Source organism: Heloderma suspectum, chromosome 5 (assembly GCF_057233095.1).
Source record: "Heloderma suspectum isolate Gila_16-S chromosome 5, 16-S_ref, whole genome shotgun sequence".
NCBI lineage: Eukaryota > Metazoa > Chordata > Lepidosauria > Squamata > Helodermatidae > Heloderma > Heloderma suspectum.
In genome coordinates this window covers 137,684,498-137,704,902 of record NC_139462.1, presented here as the reverse complement: position 1 = coordinate 137,704,902, position 20,405 = coordinate 137,684,498, and the positions used below count along the sequence as shown (strand labels likewise).

The following is a 20,405-nucleotide window of genomic DNA, read 5'->3' as shown; positions in this document are numbered from 1 at the left end:
GGCTCCTGCCTTCCCGCTCAGTTCCTTTTGACTGCTGCATCATTGCTAGAAACTTTTTCTTTCCTTTGCTAGGCAAAAAAAATATTTCTTCCTTGAGCACAGAGGACATTCCAAACTCTTTGGAAAGTGGCCCCTCGCCTGGCAGTAGGCAGAGTCAAAGCCTTTACTGTTCCACACTCTCATGGTTTTGCTTGACGTCAGCTTAGTCTACCACCTTGCTAATGGCTGATCCTACAGAGCAAGCAGTCACTTAGCAATCAGTGGTCTCCTCTGGCTTGGCCACGACACCAGCTGGCATGGGAATAAATCAATTGCTTTCAGAGCTAACTTCAGTACAGACAGCTCCTGCTACCTCTTCAGGTCCATCTTCTGGGCCTTCTGCTACCCCTGCTTTTCTGGCTACTCCAGGGGCAAAGCTGGTTTTATCTCTGACTTCTAAAGCACCCAAATTCAAGCAGTCCTTGTCAAACCCAATACTCATAAATAGATAAGATGAGCTCTTTGGTACCAAATGCCTTACTGCTATCTCTTCCCTTAGAAACTTCCTATTCCCCTACAGTGACATCACCCACTCACTGACAACGCCTACTCCCTTACTGAAAAACGTGAGCCACCTTTTGGCTTCACCATTGCTCAGTCCTGCAAAGGATGCACCTCTCACTCATCCACTAGCGGTTAAGGAGATTGAAGTAATTGGATCCATATCAGTGGACTGTAACCCTTATTGTTCTCATCCAGTTTACTGAACTGTGTGACCCAAGAAGTTGAGTCCACCACCACATCGATATTCACCTTGCAGTGCTTGACATTTTCTCAACTCCAAATGGTCATCACATAGTAACCTAGGAATACCACTTTCAAGATTATGAATGTAGATGGGATTCAGCTAAGAGGGACTGATGCTTGTGTCACTCTCTTATTGATGGGTTCATAGTTACCCTTCCTATACTCTTAGATAAACTGGTGGCTTTATGACACCATTTGGGAAAGGGACAGATCACCATCAATACTGCAATACTTTGCCACTGTACAGGGACCAGCGTCAGTACCCTGTGACAGCTACAATTTCAGAGCCTTCTGATCAAAGGACAGGCTACATCCATGCAAGGGGCTGCAACATTGATTAAGTTGGCCTTATCACAGGCCCCTATCTTTCCCACTCTTTCCTTTCTAGTGACTTAGGTCAGTCACTCTCACCTCAGTACCGACCATACCTACCTCAAGGATACCAATATCCTTGGTTTTAAGCATCACGGCTTCTTTGTTCTTCACCATTCTGAAGGTCATGCCTTCCTTCTCATACTTTTGGTTCCATCCTCGCTGCTGCTGCCTGCCTCACTACTATTGCCTCATCCACATCTGCTGCAGTGCTGGTGGCTTCAGGCTCAGAATGGATTGCTCCTTCTGGGTCTTAGTCTCTTCGGACATCCTTTTTGGTAAGCTAGAGAATGCAAGACTGGTCCTGTCATCAGGAACTGTGGACTGCCTCTCTGAATCCATAACCTCTGCAGTATTCTTCATCTCGCCTCCTGACATGAATGTCTTCTTTCTCTCAGAGGTGGCTTTGTTGGTTCTTCATGATCTCTGTGCAGCACACATATAGGTCCTGTGCCTGTGCGGAGCCTTGATCAGGAACCTTCTGTAGCTGAGTTGTGTTGTGGCAGGAAACTTTCCCCACCATCCAAATGCATATGTCCCTAGCAGGCTCCCACCTATTCCCTCAGTTCTCTTTCAGCTGCCACTGTGGCAGCCTCATCAGGAACCTTCTCCTCTTGTACATGTCTTCCTGATAGAAAACTGGAACTCACTGAGGGTTTTTTTTTCTTTCTGTCTGGTGATTTTTCTCTCTCGTTTGTGTTTTGTTTTTCTTTTGCAATATTAGTGATAATCGGGGGGGGGGATTTGAGCCCCTTTCCGCAAGTGTGCCCATTGTGGCTGCTAACTCCCCCAAATTGATGGGCATTTGCTCTGTCTTCTTTGCTTGGAAGAAGGACACCTTAACCAAGACCTCATTTGCCAGTGTTTTTTCTCAACTGTTCATCACAGCTGCAGGTCTTAACGTATCTTGGATGTTTGGAGTGCTGTAGCCTTTTACGCAGACAAGACTGTGAGCTTCAGTGGAGTCCTCAGCTGTTCCTCTCTTACAAGTTCCCAAGAAGGGACTCCTGGTCTCAGTCCAGCAATATGCTTGTTGAAATCTCATTGCCTGTACTGCTCTGTTATGAACTGGCCAAACTCCTGCTTCCAGGAAAGGTTCATGCTCATGCCACCAGAGTAGTCACTTCCTGAACAGCTTTCCTTAGAGGGGTGCCAGTACCAGAGTTTTACCACACTGCAGTATGGTTACAGCCCTCTATATTCATCCAGCACTACAGTCTTGATGTTTAGGCCAAGGTGGATAGGTCTTTCAGAAGGGCTATGCTGAGTTGTATGGTTTCCTGCAGTACCTGCCCCATATCCAGTAAGTGAGCTTGCTACTTATTTTGTGTGACTGCATAGAGACAATGAAGGAGTAACTGAGACAGCAAAGAACCTATAACTGTGGTTCTTAAAGTGGTCATCTGTGTAGTCACATAACTCACCCTCCTGTAGCTAGTAATGCCTGTTCTTGCTTGATGCTTCCTTATATAAGTTGCTATGTGCAGATCGAAGAACTGAGCAGGAAGGCAGGAGCCACACCTCCTTGAGCGTGTGTACTGGGAGTAAACCAAAACAGTAGCCTAGCTCTAGAAAGTTCTGAACGAAGGCTATGTCCAGGTAGAGAACCAATATATGTTATTGTACAGATGACCATTCAAAGAGCCAGAGTTACAGGTAAGCAAGTGAGATGTACAATAATTGTGATATGTACAGCTGTTTACTGAAGAGATTTCATTTGTTCAGCTGTTACAAACTACAAGTAAAGATGTGGAATGGCTTTGATCACCAACCAACTTTCAAGGAAATGAACAATTTCAGTATTGTGATCTTGACATTTATAGTACAAATAATAATAATAATTATTATATTTATATCCTGCCTTTTTCCCAATACTGGGACTCCAGGTGGCTTTACAACATTAAAACTTATACAGTTAAAACATATAAACAGAAATATACAAAAGTTAAAAATATAATTAAATCATCAATAATATTAAAATTGTATAAAATATCAGAATTTAAACAACAACAACAATAAGCAATAGTACCAATCTATCATATTCTCTCATGAGAAATGCCGGGTTGGATGACTCACAGGTCGGAATTAAGATTGCCGGGAGAATTATCAACAACCTCAGATACGCAGGCGATACCACCCTAATGGCAGAAAGCGAAGAGGATCTAAAGAGCCTCTTGTTGAGGGTGAAAGTGGAGAGTGCAAGAGCTGGTTTGAAACTCAACATTAAAAAAAACTAAGGTAATGGCATCTGGCCCCATCACTTCCTGGCATACAGAAGGGGAAGAAATGGAAGCAGTGACAGATTTTACTTTCTTGGGCTCCAAGATCACCACAGATGGTGACTGTAGCCGTGAAATTAAAAGACACTTGCTCCTTGGGAGGAAAGCTATGGCAAACCTAGACAGCATAGTAAGAAGCAGAGACATCACCTTGCCGACAAAGGTCCGCATGATCAAAGCTATGGTTTTCGCAGTAGTAACGTATGGCTGTGAGAGCTGGACTATAAGGAAGGCTGGGCGCCGAAGAATTGATGCTTTCGAACTGTGGTGCTGGAGAAGACTCTTACGAGTCCCCTGGACTGCAAGGAGGTCAAATCAGTCAATCCTAAAGGAAATCAACCCTGAGTGCTCATTGGAAGGACAGATACTGAAGCTGAAGCTCAAATATTTTGGCCACCAAATGCGAAGAGAAAACTCTCTGGAAAAAACCCTGATGCTGGGAAAGATTGAAGGCAAAAGGAGAAGGGGACGGCAGAGGATGGGATGGCTAGATAGCATCACCGATGCAATGAATATGAACTTGAGCACACTCCGGGAGAGAGCAGAGGATAGGAAGGCCTGGCGTGCTATGGTCCATGGGGTCACAAAGAGTCGGACACGACTTAACAACTGAACAACAACAATCATATTCTCACAGGTCCAGACTTTCTATCCCCAAAGGCCTGCAGGAACAAAAAAGTTTTGGGCTGCCTATGGAAACATACCAAGGAGGGTGCCACTCTCGCCTCCCTGGGAAGGGAATTCCAGAGCATTGGGGCAGCCACCAAGAAGGCCCTCCCACATTCCCACCAGGCGAGCCTGTGATGGTGGCAGGACCATGAGAAGAGCCTCCCCTGAAGTTCTCAGGGCATGAGCAGGCTCACAGGGGAGTATACAGTCTTCCAGATAAACTTGACCCAAGCTGTGTAGGGCTTTATAGGTTATGACCAGCACCTTGAATTGTGCCTGGAAACTGACTGAAAGCCAGCGAAGCTGTTTTAGCAGGGGAGTTGTATGCTTCCTGTAGCCAGCCCCAGTCAACGGTCTGGCAGCAGCTCTTTGAACCAGCTGAAGTTTCCGAACACTCCTCAGAGGCAGCCCCACATACAGCGCATTACAGTAATCCAAAAAGGATGTAACTAAGCATGTGTCACTGTTGCCAAGTCAGACATCTCAAGGAACAGGCGCAGCTGGCACGCTAGCATTAACTATGCAAATACACTCCTGGCCACCACTGAAACCTGGGCATCCAGGCTCAGGGCTGAATCCAGAAGTACACCCAAGCTGTGAATCTGTGTCTTCAGGGAGAGTGTAACCCTATCCAGCACAGGCTGAATCCCTATTCCCTGATCTACCTTTCGACTGACCAGGAGCACCTCTGTCTTGCCTGAATTAAGCTTCAGTTTGTTTGCCTTCATCCAGTCCATTACTGCCGACAGACACCAGTTTAGCACGGCAACAGCTTCCTTGGAATTAGATGGAAAGGAAAAGTAGAGTTGGGTGTCAGTATACTGGTGACACTGAACCCCAAAACTCTGGATAACCTCTCCCAATGGTTTCATGTATAGGTTAAATGACTTGGGGGACAAAATGGAACCCTGAGGAACTCCACAGGCCAATGCCAGGGAGTCAAACAGAAATCCCCCAGTACCACCATCTGGGTCTGCCCCTCCAAGAAGGAATGGAGCCACTGTAAAACAGTGCCTCCAAGTCCCATCCCAGCGAGGCGGCCCAGAAGGATCCCATGGTCAATGGTATCGAAAGCCACTGAGAGTTCCAGCAGAGCCAACAGGGACACACTCCCCCTGTCTAGTTCCTGGCTTAAGTCATCCACCAAAGCGACCAAAGCTGTTTCTGTCCCATGACTGGGTCTGAAGCCAGATTGAAATGGATCTAGATAATCTTTCTCATCCAGGAATCCCTGGAGTAGGGAGGCCACCACACGCTCCAATATCTTGCCCAGAAATGGAATATTGGAATATTACTGGCTAATAATTACCCAATATGGTGGGGTTCAGGCAGGGCTTTTTTAACAAAAATCTTACCACCACCTCCTTCAGGCAGGCTGAAACTCTGCCTTGACCAAGGGAGGCATTAACCACTCCCCTTACCCACTTGGCCAGTCCACCTCTGGCTGCTTTTATGAGCCAGGAAGGGCAAGGATCTAGAACACGTGTGGTGGCTCTCACCTCTCACAGGATCCTGTCCACATCCTCAGGCTGTACAAATTGAAAAGTATCCAATAACACTGGACAAGCAGGAGCCAAAGTTACATCCACAGTGTCTGTATCAACTATAGCATCCAAATCAGAGCAGATCCGAGCAATATTGTCTGCAAAGTACTGAACAAATGGTTCACAGCGGGCTTAGAGGTTCAGATTCTCCTCTCGCGGGCTGGTGTGTAGAAGACCCCTGACCACTCGAAACAGCTCTGCTGGATGGCTCTTTGCAGACGCAATAGTGGCAGAAAAAATACCTTCTTTTGCTGTTCATATTGCCACAGAATAGGCCTTCAAATAGGCTCTAGCCTGTGTTCGATCAGATTCACTCTGAGTTTTCTGCCAACATCTCTCTAGTCGTCTTCTCACTCGTTTCATCACCGCCAGCTCCCTAGAAAACCAGGGTGCTGGTGCAGCTCCACTTCGTGAGAGAGGACGCTCAGGAGCGATTGTGTCCACAGCCCTGGTCATTTCTCCATTCCAGAGATTGGCCAGGGCTTCGACAGAATCGCCTGCCAAGGCAACAGGAAAATCCCCAAGAGCCGTCAGGAAACCATTCGGATCCATCAGCCTCCTGGGGCGGACCATCTTAATCGGCCCTCCACCCCTGCAGAGGTTCCGAGTGCCAGCAAGTCTAAACCCCACCAGGAAGTGATCTGTCCATGACAAGAGAACTGTAGAGAGCTCCTCCACTCTCAGATCACTATCACCCCATCCGGCACAGAAAACGAGGTCCAGAGTGTGCCCAGCAGCATGGGTGGGGCCAGATACCTTTTGGGACAGACCCATGATTGTCATGCTGGACATGAAGTCTTGAGCCACTCCTGACAGGGCAGCCTCAGCAATGATGTTGAAATCCCCCAGCACAACAAGCCGAGGGGTCTCCAACAGCAACCCCGAGACTACCCCGGCTAGCTCAGGAAGGGAGACTGTTGAGCAGCAGAGTGGATGGTACACCAGCAGAATCCCTATTCTATCCTGGGTACCCACCTTCAAATACACACACTCAAACCCAGCAGACTGTGCAATAGGGCACCTGGTCAGTGGGATTGAATCCTGATTGACCACTGCCACTCCACCTCCCCGCCCCCCAGGTTTTGCCTGCTGCTGGACAGAGAACCTTGAAGGGCAGGGCTGAGAGAGATTCACACATCCCCACTTCATCCAACCAGGTCTCTGTAATACGGGCCAGCTCGGTGTGCTCATCCAGGATCAAGTCCTGGATAGCAGTTGTTTTACCATTCACCAACCTGGCATTCAGCAGCAGCAGTTTCAACCCAAGGGGTCTGTTGCCAGGTCCATCCAAGTTATTTGAATTGGGGGACAATTTGGGGACAGTCAACAATCTACTGTTATACACTCTGCCTTTAGAGTGTGTGACTGTCTCCCCCTCCCTATCTCCCTCTGCTCTGTAGAACCATAATGGCTGCTCCATGGCTCCCAACACCTCCCCCCTTCTTTAAAAAACACACCTCTACTGCAGTCAGTCCTGCAGACCACACTGAGGCAGAGTCCCCCTCCCTCCTTTCAAGCAGGGGGACAGGCCCTCACCCTTGTGTTCCCCCAAAGTGGCTCCCCTAAAGGGACAACCCCCTTTGGTGTTGCCCCCTTCAGTGGCGACTCCCGCCAGTGGTGGTCCTGTCCCCGCCAGGGCCTGGATTTTATGCCCCAGCTCTCACAGGTGTTGCAGCTGGGAGCAGGGAGGCACTTGGCTGGACCTGGATCTGCAAATAGGCAGAGTAGATGTCCCACAGGTGGACCCCAGCAAGGCAGCAGCAGGAGGAGCACTGGATCTCACTTGCCTTGCAATGCTTTAGGGCTTCCCCCCCTTGCAAGCAGCGATGGACAGTGTCCCAGATCCACCAGGACACTTGTTATTCACACAGAAAACTGTACTTTGTTTTTAACTCTTGTAACTAGTCAAATGTGCCAAGTCTGTTCCCCTATACCTTCACATTCTCATGTGAAACCAAAAATTTGAACTAGGTGGTATATTGTAGCATTGGAATTCAACTAGTTACATAAAGTAGCCTGGCCGTTGTAAGCACTGGCACTGTGGGAAAGGACTAGCAGCTAAAATACTGTAGGCTGTGATGTGCAAATCAGGCTGCTGTATCTGTGCTACATTGTACTAGATGGGCTCTTAGTACCCTCCAATTCTATGATGATTGGGGACAGAAGGATAATGCTTATTTGTCCCTTTCAGCCCTGCCATTCTGTGTATCCCAAACTGTCTTCATAATTATGATAAAATCATGTGGTGCTTGTTTTTGAAAATTTGTATTTTCCCATGTTATCAAAGTAAACCAGTATTGGCTAATGTAAACCCATTGTGCTAACCATAATGTAGGCTCATTTGCATAGATTCTGTTCTCAGGAAGTTTGGGAAATTGGGTTTGAATGGCCTAGAGTTTGGAAGGGAGCAGCTGAGGTTGGCTAAAGTGAGACTGCCTGGTGAAGATAAGATATTTTTGAGGAGCACTGCTGAGACAGTACTTTTACACAATGGAGGGAGCAATCCTATGTGGATTGACTGCCTATCCAGTGCAGGGTGGGAGGAGTGATGAGGAACGGATCTCCTCCTCGTTCCCCCCAACCTGCTTTCGCAGCTAGACAGCCGATTTCAGCTGTCTAGCAACAGGACCTCAGAGCACGGGAAGTGGCAGCCAGACACATAGGTTGTGTCGTACCAGCATTTCCACCCGCCTCGCCCCCGGGAACATGCAATTTCCCTGCTCCGCGCTGCTCTTACGAGCGCAGAGCATGGGGCCAGTTCGCACTGCGCAGGAGGGGGTGGGGGGCAGTTCTCCAGGAACCAACCTCTGAGGTTGGTTGCCAGGAACCAACCTATCCTATAGCCGTCTAGCTGCTGAGTAGCAGCCATAGGATTGCACCCTAAAGCATGTAATATTTAATAGCTCTATATTAACTACAATGCCTTTCCACATGGCCAAGGTTGTATCTACTCACAAATAAGTACCATTCAGTGAAGAGCCTTGGAAGCTTCAAATAAGCTTGTGATTTGCAGGTTCAGTCAGTTTTCTTATTACCTATTGATCTTGGTGTGATTATCTGATGGGATATGATGGGGTTTTTAATGTCAGCTGTTTTTATCAGGTCCCGGTATTTTATTGTAACTGTTTTTTTACCTGTTTTAAATTGTTTTTAAATTTTGTATGCTAAAGATTTTATATTATGTTTTTATTATGTTGCATTTTGGGGGCTGTAATTTCTGTGAACCACCCAGAGAGCTTTGGCTATTGGGTGGTATAGAAATGAACAGAAATGAAATGAATGAATGAGGATTAATGAATAATTTCCTCTTGAACACTCTGTTTATGAAGTGTCCTGTTCTTTAAAAAAAAAATCAAACTGAAATATTTTGTTGGTGGTATTTTAACTGCATGCCTAAAAAGCCGTGGGTTATGTCAGTAGTTAAGTCATTTTAGGCTGTCCACTTCTGCCATTGTGAAATAATTCTCTCCAATATTTATCAACATTGAATGTGATTTTTGAGGCCTTTCTGTTACTAAATTATTATCAAAGGGATTTTTAAATGTTCTTTCAGCAACTTTACAGAAAAAAGCCAGGATTAGCTGTTACTTGTGCAAAGCTACCTCAGAATATGGACAAAAATCGGTACAAAGATGTTCTGCCATGTGAGTATTAATTATGTGTCTCTTGGCTATCATTCCCTTTAATACCAGACATAGGTGATCCCATACTTCTCAATTCAGAAGCAAAATAGGACCACCCCAAAATAAGGTGGCTTTTACATATTTTGGTTACTCCCAATGTATACAAAAGTATATTAGTTTGTAATTTTAAAAAGATAGATTTTTTTAAAACCCCAATAACAAGCTGGCAGGGAGCTGTGAATGTTGAGGGCAATTAAACAATAGAATGTTGGGGGTTTCAGTTGTACTGGGGAGAGGAAAATTAAGAGTCTGTGAGGGAACTGGCCTGCTTGGATTAGGATTGGGAAGAATGTGCACCATGACTTAAAAAAACACACATCCAAGAGTATAGGAAGAAGTGCACCCTTTTTCCTTTGCTGCTACTACCACTCCATATATAGAAAAAAGGCACTCAGGTTTGGGTCTGTTAGCCAGTCCTGAGCCTTTTAGCCCTATATAGCACTGCAAGGGAAGATTTCAGAAGGGTCTTCGTGCCGTCACACTTGGGATTTACACCTGAGTTGAGTAGCACTTTGGAAAATGTCTACAGCTTAGGAAAGCCTAAGCAGGAAAAATGAGCAGGAAAACCCCATGCCCCTGCGTGGCTCTGGGGGCAGGGCAAGGCTCTCTCCTCAGGTGCTTTTCAACTGTCACCTGAACATCACAGTAAGATACTATATCCAGAGCTCCAGGGGAAAAAATCATAACTACCTTCTCAGCCAAGCATGTCAGGATGAGGTTTTAGACTCTGTGCCTTTCTGGGCATGTGTATTACATGTCTTTGAGCTTTGAACAAGAGCACATTTTGTTGTGGGTTCACATCTTACTGCATTTTATTATCCAAGCAGTGTTTTTATAAAACCACTTTATTGATGCATTCCATTCTTGTCCATCTTGTTAGTTAATACATTTTCATTTATTTGTTTGCCTAATAGAGAGTTTATTGTGAATATTTCATGCAGCTGATGTATTTCCCCCTCCCTCCTGTGATTTAAAGATTTATACTACTGTTATATCTCTTCAAGAAATGTAGTACTGTTATGTGTCAAGGATTCTAAGCCCTCCCACTGAGTAGTGAGGCAACAAAGACTCACTGTGCAATCCACAAACTCCTTTATTCAGTTAATAGCAGCTCTTCACACCTGAAGCAACTACAAAGACTGGGAGCTGTCCTCTGGACCTAATTAGCTAAATAACACTTTTGTTACTGGAGCTACTGAAAGCAGGGCAGTTGCCTTTGAAGTCATGGACGGGTTTCCACCATGCCCAGCAGGCTTTTTCTGGGCTCCTCTCTTCAGTGAGGATCCTTGCAACCCAACTTCCGATAGGCAGCCAATCTGGTGGGACACCTCCCACCTCTGCTCAGCTCTGCCCACGTAACACAGTGGCAAGCTCTGGCATCTGTCAATTCCAGTGCTCCCTCCCCCTCCGAAAGAGGCCAGGTTCCCATGGAATGGGGGGAAACGGTTGAGCTAGCCCTCCTGCTTGATAACCCCCTGGGAAGGTTCTTTGCTGACTCCTGGTGAGTCTTGGAGAATTTCCTCCCCTGCTCACTGTCTCGGCTAGGCTTCTTCTAGCTCTGTCTCCAAATCTGAATCAGTGTCAGAAACCGAACTAGGGAGCCTGGGCCCAATCCTGATACCATGCAACATAATTACTGTTCATTACTTTTTTTTTCTCCCACCAGATGATATAACCCGAGTAATATTACAAGGAAATGAGGATTATATAAATGCAAATCATGTGAATGTAAGTAACACACGCAACTTTTGAAAATAATAATTAAAAAGGTCATGTTTAAATAGACTACCTTTTTACAAAGTTTAGAAGTAGCAGAATTGCTCAGATACACCTCATGTACAATTATTGCTATTGGATAGGAAGACAAAGGCAAGGAATGAACTTCACTGCTGATGTGGATAACATTTATTTAAGACATTTGTATGCCGCCTTATAATGTAAAGCTCTGTACGTGGCTTTACAATAGATAGATTTAAAAACACTTTAAATACAAAATAAAATGCTAACCATAAAATCAAAAGTAATGTAAAATGCAACAACACAATCACATCACCCCAAAATTAAATACAAGATTTTTAAACTTAGGTGCCCAGACTACATGAATTATTTAAAAGGCCTGGGTGAACAGATAGGTTCCAAAAAGGCCACAGGAAAGGTGCCAGGCAAACCTTTTCTGGTAAGGCTATTGCATAACTGAGGTACCACTACCAAAAAGTCTCTCTCCCTGATAGTCATTCGATGGGGGCCCTCAGAGTAGTTTCTAAGCTAAAATTATTAGGAGGTGATACATAGGAGATTATATGGGATGTGCATCAGATTCGTCTGAAGCCCAAGCCAAATCAGCCCTCTTCAGACTGTTTCTGGTGCCTCTCAAGACAAAGTGGGCTTCCCTCTGAACTGACCAGAACTGAACCTGGACCCTAAATGAAACCATGGGGGGGAGGGAAGGAAATCGCTAGCCACCCACAAATTTGCAGACCCCTCTTTTCACATAAACCCCTGCACTATTCCTACTGAAACATTGGATTTTTCTTACTTTTCTTACACCTCTATTTTGTTATTTTCAGAAGAATGCACCAGAAGGAACATGGGGGGATATTCACATACTTTTTTGGATACCCTCAAAATGTAAAAGCTGCTCTTGCACAAAAATCTCTGCCCCAATTCATCTGAAACATGGCAGGCTCAATCCCCTCCCTAAAGGGGCAAGTATCCCTGAACATTTCATTCAGTTCTACAAAGAAATAGAAAAGTTATTGGCAGTTCCCTTTTTAAAAAATCAAAATTCAAATGCACATAGCACAAAATACCGCTACACCTATTTCTCCAAGATTTAGCATAATCTCTTCCTGAAGAGCTACTGTGCCTGCAAATTTCATCCACATGACAAAGAGAAAAAAGTTATAGACATTTTTATTTCCCCACAATAGTCAGTGGGATGCACAAAGCCTGTGATTTCTGAATCTCAACTTGGGGTCATTACCTTCTGACAATCATAAATGTATTTTGCAAAAACTGGTTCTCTCATGATATATCAAACACCTGTAGGGGAAAACAGGACATTGGTCACTTACTATAAAAGGTCCTTACAGTTTGATATGACAGAGGTATCTAAACCACACCCTTTTTCTTGTGGCTGGAACACAAAAACACAGATAATTGGTCCCAGCTCTTCCTGGGCTCCAGTTTTTTTACCACTTCCTGTCAGAAGGATGGGTAACATATAATTCTCTTCCTCTTACAGTAAGTGTCTCTTATCCTCTAACACCCCACAGATATTATCCTGTCTCAAGCTCCACAACTGGTCCGAACTGGGGGTGGAGCCAAAGAGTACAGACCCTTGAGGCAAATTTCTTTGCCTCATGATCCCTGCCTTTCTTGGATGGTGGAGGGACTTAACCCTTCTTGGATGCCTCTGTCACACCAAACCAGATCGAACCTCACAGTTCCTCTACAGGCCTTTGATATATTGTGAGAGAGCCAGTTTGTGGAAAATACATTTATGGCTCTTAGAAGTCTGCTCATCATCACTGTACCCATATTTAAATAATGTTAAAATTTACATTCTGAAGAACGAAATTCTGTTGTCTAGATTTCTCTCAAACCTGTAATCAAGCCATCTCCTCAGGAAGCTGGCCACTGACCATTTCAGTGTCATTATAGCCCTATTCAGGCATTCTTAAAACGGCTTACTTGAACATGCGAACAGGGACGGGGCCATGCCAAGTAGCTCTGCCCCCGACATCATGCACACCATATCACTCCTCCCCAGGCATCTGTGCACATAGGTCCTCCCAGCAGACATTTGCAGGGTATGTGTGAAAGCATGGGGGAGAGGTTATGTGAAGTGAGTGTGCAACTTTTTTATTGCTCACTTTTTTTTATCATACTTTTGGTTTATTGACCTAGAGGACCAAAGGAGAAAATCAGAAAAGGTCTTGTATAATTGCACAAGTGTAATGTTTAAAAAATGTATGTTTGGTAAGCGTAGATCAGATATGTAAGAATTGGATTTGAACATGGTATCTTGTGCATACTTTGTTTTGTTCTTAGTAGTTGTGAACCTATGCAGATATTGCATTAGGGGAGCGCCTATATGTGGTAGGGATGTGATTGTGTCCACTGCTTCTTCCTGATGTTCATACAGTGGATTTCATGTGTGTATAGTGGCTTAATGTGTAAAGCTTCTGCTGGCATTGTGAACAAAGACATTGCCATTCAAGGTCCTCTTCTACACACCTGTCCACATTTCTGGCAAGCAGTTTGGGATCACAGATGATCACTGATTATATAGGCTCTGTGAATCTAGGCAAGCATTAATTCCAGTGCATGAACTTCAGGTGGGGGTGAAGAGGTCCAACCATGACAGCTCACCATGCAGCTGTTGTAAACAGTCTGTATTGGGCTTAGTTAGTAATCAGACTTCAAAGGATCTCTGCTCCCCAGTTTGAAGCATGTTTCTGAAATGTAAATCAATACATTACATATGAGCAACATGGCACGGAGAGTACATTTTTCCACATGGCAACCCATTCATGCATGTGTCCTTATGTGGATTGACCCTTACCATGCTCTAACTGTCCATGCTGCTGCATGAAGTGTTGCTCACTTTTGCAGTAAGGGAAAACCTGCATGGTGGTTGAAGTGACACATAAAATCATAAAGTTAGTAGGTCATTTAGTACAACCCTCTTTTCAGTGCAAAGTAGGATGCAATTTCAACATGTTGAGGATGGCCATCCAGCCTCCAGATAACAATTCTTTACATAGGGTGGTATGCCATATAGGTGCAATTCTAAATAGTCATCTTAGCAATCACTTTTTGATATGAAAGAAGCATATAACTCATTTAGAATAATGCAGAAATAAAACTGCCGATTTCATATGTTTTAAATTTTGGTTCGGTTTTGATCTAGTGGTCTGGTTGTGCATGTCTGTGTTTATGCAATATTCGAGGATGACTTAAAATTCTATGTAGCTTTTTAAAAACAAGTTGTGTTTGTTCATCACAAATTTTCAAAGCATTTTCTAGTGAGAGCCACCTTTATGTAGAGCCTTCTTTCTTCTGATAGATCGAAATTCCTTCTGCTGGCATTGTGAACAAATACATTGCCACTCAAGGTCCTCTTCCACACACCTGTCCACATTTCTGGCAAGCAGTTTGGGATCACAGATTATCACTGATTATCATGTTGACAACTCTCACAGAACGAGGGCGGGTAGGTAGAATGTATTTGCTTTTCAGTCCATTTCACTTGTGTGCAAGCAGAGAGAGTAAGACTTCCACGTAGGGATGTTGGGGAACTCCTCGGTGGATTCAGATGAGTTCAGTTTTTGAACTCTGACCTGCAGATTCCACAGTGGACCAGTTTTTCCCCAAGATGCACAGGTTCTGCAGATTTGTGGGCCTTTCTTTTTTTTTAACTGGGGGGGGATTTGCGCAAATGCATGCCTGTGCAAGTACGCGTTACACTAATGCGCATTTGAAAATTAATGAAATTCTCATTCAAAAAATCTGATTTTGTCAATAATTGGATGACAGAACAAAAGACTCCTGGCAATCCATGAAACACAGACAGAATGGATTTAACAAAATCTGTATATCCCTACTTTCATGTAAATTACAATGTGTTTCACTGGTCTGTTTTACACTTTTTGAAGCAGCTTTCTTCTCATACTTCAGCGTAACTCCGTTTTTAAAAATAGATAAGCTGCAGCTTATCAAATTTCAAAGACTTCAAAATGAAAGTCACAACCCTGCAATCACTGTTTTGTTTGTTTAAAATGGGTGGGCAACATGCAGGCTATATGCAGGCCCTGCCCCACCCCCCAGTGTGGCCCCTGCTGCTGTGCTGCTGAAATTTGCAGTGGCTGCAAAAAAGAAAACCGTGTGTTTCCTGCTGTATTTTAGCAGCAAACTGCTACAGAGCAGTAAAAAGGCCAAATTTAGCTTGAGAACAAGCTAAATTTGACCTTTTTACTGTTCTGTAGGGTTTTCTGCTCTGTAGGATTTGGTGGCAAACCACACATTTTTTTGCTGCTGCCAAATGCAGCAGTGGCAAGAGTGCAGCCCATGGGAGGGAAGGTCCAGGGGGCAAAAGTGGCCCCCAGGCCCCCCTGCCGCCCAACCCTGGTGTAAATCATTTCTATCCTGCCTTTCTATAAAATGTCCAAGGCAGCTAACACATAACATGAATAAAACAATAACAAACAAGCCGCTAAAAACAGGGAAATGGCTTTTTCTTTGGCTTCTACCAACGCAACACATGTGGTGGGGGTGGGAGTGGGGTAGGTAGGGATTCATGGGATTGTTCCTCACTGTTCTCTCATTATTATTCATTTATGCATCTGTGTACTGTTAACTTCTTCAGATTGGCATATACGTGCCAATTGGCATAGTTCTGGTTGTTTGATTGACAGAATGGGATTTAGGGGCTGTTTACTCTAACAGTGCAGTTTGGGAGGGAAGGGCGGCTCCTCCCTCCATGGGGAGCTGCTATCCCACGGTCAAGGAGCAAATAAGTGAACAGAAATTAATGATGTTCATACTGTTTTGACCTTGGAATGCCATTCGTTTTTTAAAAAATACGGGTGTGTGTGATGGCTTAATCTTTAAGTCTTGGGGCATTTTTCTTCCTGTATTAATTGTGATCTCTTTTTTTCTGGTGAAGGTAGCATTTTAGATTACAGTGGAAGTGCTAAAACTTCAAATGTTCACATGAATCCACATGATTTTGCCTTAAGCAAGCTATAGGACCTATTCAGATGCTACTTTTAATGTTGTTTTTAACTGAACATCAGCTACCATGAAATGCTTTAATTTAATGTTGTGATATAATTTTAATAAATCATATTTGCCCCAGAATCTCCTGGTTCACTCCACTATGAAGGGAGTGAGAGGGCAGTGCACAACTCAGGCCCACTCTGAGTAGAATTCTGGAGTCAAGTTACGAGGTTGAACTTGCCCACAGTATTTCAGTCTTGGGTCTGAACTGGCAAAAATGAAATTGATAGTTCCCCATTTAGCCGACGTGATTATACAGGATGCTTTTATTAGTGGGCTGCATTGTCACTTGGTATGTACTACATACTGTATTAACATTAGATAGTTAATAAATGTATTACATATACAATCTTCTAAAGTAGAAGGATGGATGCTGCTGGATAGAAAATGAGAATGTCAAACCAATTTTTCTTTTTTTGTGTTAGACCAAATGTCATCAATATTGGCCTGATCCTCCAGACATTATGGAGTATGGCAACTTTCGTGTCAAATGTCGATCTGAAGATTGCACCATTGCTTATGTGTTTAGAGAAATTGTTGTTACAAATATTGAAGTAAGTGATCTTTATATTTACTCTGCTATAAGAAAAAAAATACATGTTAAAACTTGTCGTCTGCAGTTGTGTGTGTTTTGTTTGTGGCCTGATCTTAATGCTGCTGCACATGGTCCCAATGGACAAATCTGCCCCTCTTAGTAGCAGATGAATCCACACACGTGATCCAAGTCAAGCTAACTTTCTAGGTATTACAAAATATACCATTCTGAAGCTCTCGAGAGAGAGAGTTAATGTTTAAAAGCAAATCTGCATAAGTTCTGTAAGTTCTTGCCCTGTTACGTATTTTGTTTTCAGGACACCAGCATGAGGGTGCAGTGGTTACATTTTACTGAAGCCCGGAGATCAAGGGGGGCTGGCTGAGGCTGCAGCCCGTTACCATAAGAAGAAAATTTAAACTAATTCTTGAGGATATTTGATTATTCTTGAGGATATTGATGGAAACTTATTCCCCTATATCTGTGCCCAGATCTTGTGAGATTTGCTAGAGCCAGTCAGAAGCAGTGTTAAAGCAGAATGAGCAAAATTCTGAACAGCGAGTTGCTGGCCCATGATCTTTTCTGTAATGGGGAGAGTGTCCTTGTACAGTTAAAATAAAATGTGTAGTTTGAGAGAGAGATTTGTGTTTCCCTATGTGACATGCTCTCTCAAGAACTATCAATCCTAGAAATCCTTGTATGTAGGCATGACAGAGAGACAGTAATTGAGGAGGATGAAGCACTGTAATAATCATGGACATTGATCCCAGGGGTAGTGAGAGCAACGACCGCTGGTAGGATTTACAGGCCCCTAATATATATGATTAAATACCTAGTTTGTTCTTCTTTGTGGTCTCTGTGCATCACACATATGGGCTGTGAGCCTGTACAGAGCCTCGATTCAGGAAATTTCTATAGCTGGGGATCGTTTTGGTATGAACCCTACATGTGTCCCTCGTGGGTTCCCACCCACTCCCTTAATTCTCTTTTGACTGTCTTGCTGGTTGCCTAGTAGGGAACTTCATCCTTCACAAAGTGATTTTTCTAGTGTAGTTGCTGAGGTCTCATAATTTTTTCTCTTTTCTAATCTTTCTGTCACTTTTCTTTCTATATATGGGAATGGGGAATGTAGAATTGTTTTTCATTGGTCGCGATCTTTGACTGCTATGGGGCAGGGGTGTTTGGCCTTGAAAGTACCCTTCTGTAAGTGTGTGCATTGCAGCAGCAAGTTGCCCCCCATGGATGGACATTCCTTTTTTCTCTTTTGCCTAGGGGAGGCCCATGTAGTAGAGACCTATCCTCATTGCCAAAGTTTCACTAAACAGGCGTGGCACAGCAGATCGGATTGCTTAAAGGCAGTCCTTGGGAAGAAAGCCTTGAAAGCAGTAGATACTCAGATCCCATCTACATCAAGAATGCAGGACCTGCCTGTGCAGCCCCTAGAGTGCTTTCTCCTTTGCCTGTTTCACTGAGTACATCAGCACTAGCCATGGGCCAGACAGACCCGCCTACTCTGGGACACTCTTTTGCGATCTCTGCAGCAAATAAATTATCTAAAAAAGCAAGGGCTCCAACACTAACTTTAGAAAAAGTTTAACTTTAAGAAAAAGGCAAACTCTAAGAGATCACATGAGTCGGTGTAGAAGCCTTCTATCCCGTCACCTCCGCCATTATTGGATTCACTGATGCCGACATTGCTTATGTCGGGACCAGCGCATACAGCTTCGACTTCTGAAGAAGAAATCAAAGACCCTTCACCAGCTTGAGATAGGCACAGTCCTCGGCCTCAGAGTGCCCACCCCACATACATAGGGATGTCAGCACCAGGAAGAATCCCCTGACTCTCTCTGATCTGAGCATTCAAAAAGAGAGAGAGACAGAGAGAGAGAGAGAGAGAGAGAGGCTACAAATGAGACAGCCAGGGCAGGTCGCAGTTCCCTATACAAGATTATATACTCTAGGTACTCCAACCAGTTCTTGCTGCCATGCAGGGCCCATTATTATGATGAGTGCAACTTCATTGGGATTGAGATGCTTCCTTTGATTGAGCACAATATTTGGGAGCAACTTCTCAATACCATCGTAGCACCATCGTCAGCTACCATGTCTTGCCCTCCTGTGGACACCACTTTTTAGCCCACTCCTCTGGTGCAGCCAAAGTCTCTGTCTCAGAGGCGGGTTCATTCACCTTCTACGTTGCCAGCAGTGTGATCTCCTGTGGGAACTGTTGCTATTTCATCTGATTGTTCTCCACCTCCAGCCCCTGTTCCAGTGCAGCAGATGCAAGTGGACAGACTGCTCGATCCCAAGACATCACAGCGGTCTGGGGAAGACTATCAATCAGACTCCATATTCATTGGTCCTGCCTTTGATCTCATTTCCAGACAATGCTGTGTGTACCCAAGATATAGCTTCTCCATCAGAGGATTTGAGACATATCACAGGCCAGTTTCTAAGAATGGCCCAATCTCTGCATATTGATACACAACTGCCTAGCGAATGCCTACAGGATCCTGTATTTGATGCAGTGTATACCAAAGCCCAGCACCAGTGGTGATTCCCTTCTTATCAACATTATTGCAAACAGTCAAGCATTCTTGGAAGGTACCCTCATCAATGATGCCAACAGCAAATCATTTGGAATCATTGTATCAGGTCCAAGAAAATGATATGGGGTTACTGTTTTTACATCCCCATCCTAACTCTATTATAGTAGAGTCATCTCAGGGCTGGCCACAATAAATCCATGCCTCGCTGGTGGATAAGGAAGGCTATAGACTGGACCTACTGGGACTTAGGATTTATTTATCAGTGGCATTGGGACTCCAGGTAGCCAATTAATCAGCTCCCATGTTGTGTTATCAGCTGTTCTTATGGGAGAAGATGAGCTCACTATGAGACTACCTCCCTGACGACCAAAGAGAATTAGTGAGAGTCTTTCAGGCAGAGGCTCTTACGCTGTCCAAACAACAAATTAATACAACCAGACATCAAGCAGACTGTGAGACCAAGGCTGTCGTCAGTGCGGAGGCACTACAAAGACATGCATGGCTGCATTCAGCGGAGCTAATATCTGAAGCCCAATTTTGCATAGAGGATCTTCCCTTTGATGGGGAAGGCCTTTTTAATGCAAAGACAAATGAAGCCATGGCTAAGCCATGGCTAATCCAAAAGGCTAAGACAATGGCCAGAAAAATGAGACTGATGGAGCAACAACCAGGCTATAAGCCTCGCAGATGGTTTCGCCAACAGCCTACATACCAGTCCCAGTTGGACCACAGTTCCCATTTTCCACAGCCTCAACAGCAGAGGAAACAGTTCTCAACTGGTCAGTTCTGACCATCCTGTGGGAAGTCAGACAACACTTCTAAATGTTGGCTTTAACTCATCCCAGCTACTTCCTCATCCCTCTGCCTGTCTGCCCATCTTTGGAACCCTCCTGTCTCATTTTCTTCCAAATTGGACCGCTGAAACCTTGGATACCTGGGTCCTGACCATCATCCAGCATGGGTACAGGATAGAGTACAAAGTCCTTCCTCCAGTCAGTACCATGAGGGTTACACCTCCTTTGGAGGTCTTAAGAGTTGAGATGGACTCTTTTGAAGACGGGATCCATCCAGCACATCCTACCATACCAAACCATGGACTCTTGCTTTTTCTCTTTCTATCCAATCTTCTGTCATTTTTTCTTTCTATTTAAATATATATATATATATACACACACACACACACACACACACACTCACACACACACGCA

General features: G+C 44.4%; 1 protein-coding gene and 1 pseudogene across 6 annotated transcripts in view; one reads left to right on the top strand and one right to left on the bottom strand.

The window, feature by feature from the left end:
• The window catches only part of PTPN3 (protein tyrosine phosphatase non-receptor type 3), a 119,165-nt gene that overhangs the window by 61,088 nt on the left and 37,672 nt on the right, over positions 1-20,405 (top strand). For 4 of the 6 annotated variants that reach the window (XM_084857556.1, XM_084857554.1, XM_084857560.1 and 1 more), the window contains 4 exons: positions 9,204-9,294; positions 11,000-11,061; positions 14,405-14,551; positions 16,542-16,670. In XM_084857556.1, the coding sequence (XP_084713682.1) occupies positions 9,204-9,294; positions 11,000-11,061; positions 14,405-14,551; positions 16,542-16,670 (429 nt within the window). Of the gene's footprint in view, positions 1-9,203; positions 9,295-10,999; positions 11,062-14,404; positions 14,552-16,541; positions 16,671-18,908; positions 20,159-20,405 lie in introns of those variants that run through there. The other 2 variants (XM_084857557.1, XM_084857558.1) reach the window with 2 other exon arrangements.
• Positions 308-7,070, bottom strand: LOC146344541 (uncharacterized; annotated as a pseudogene).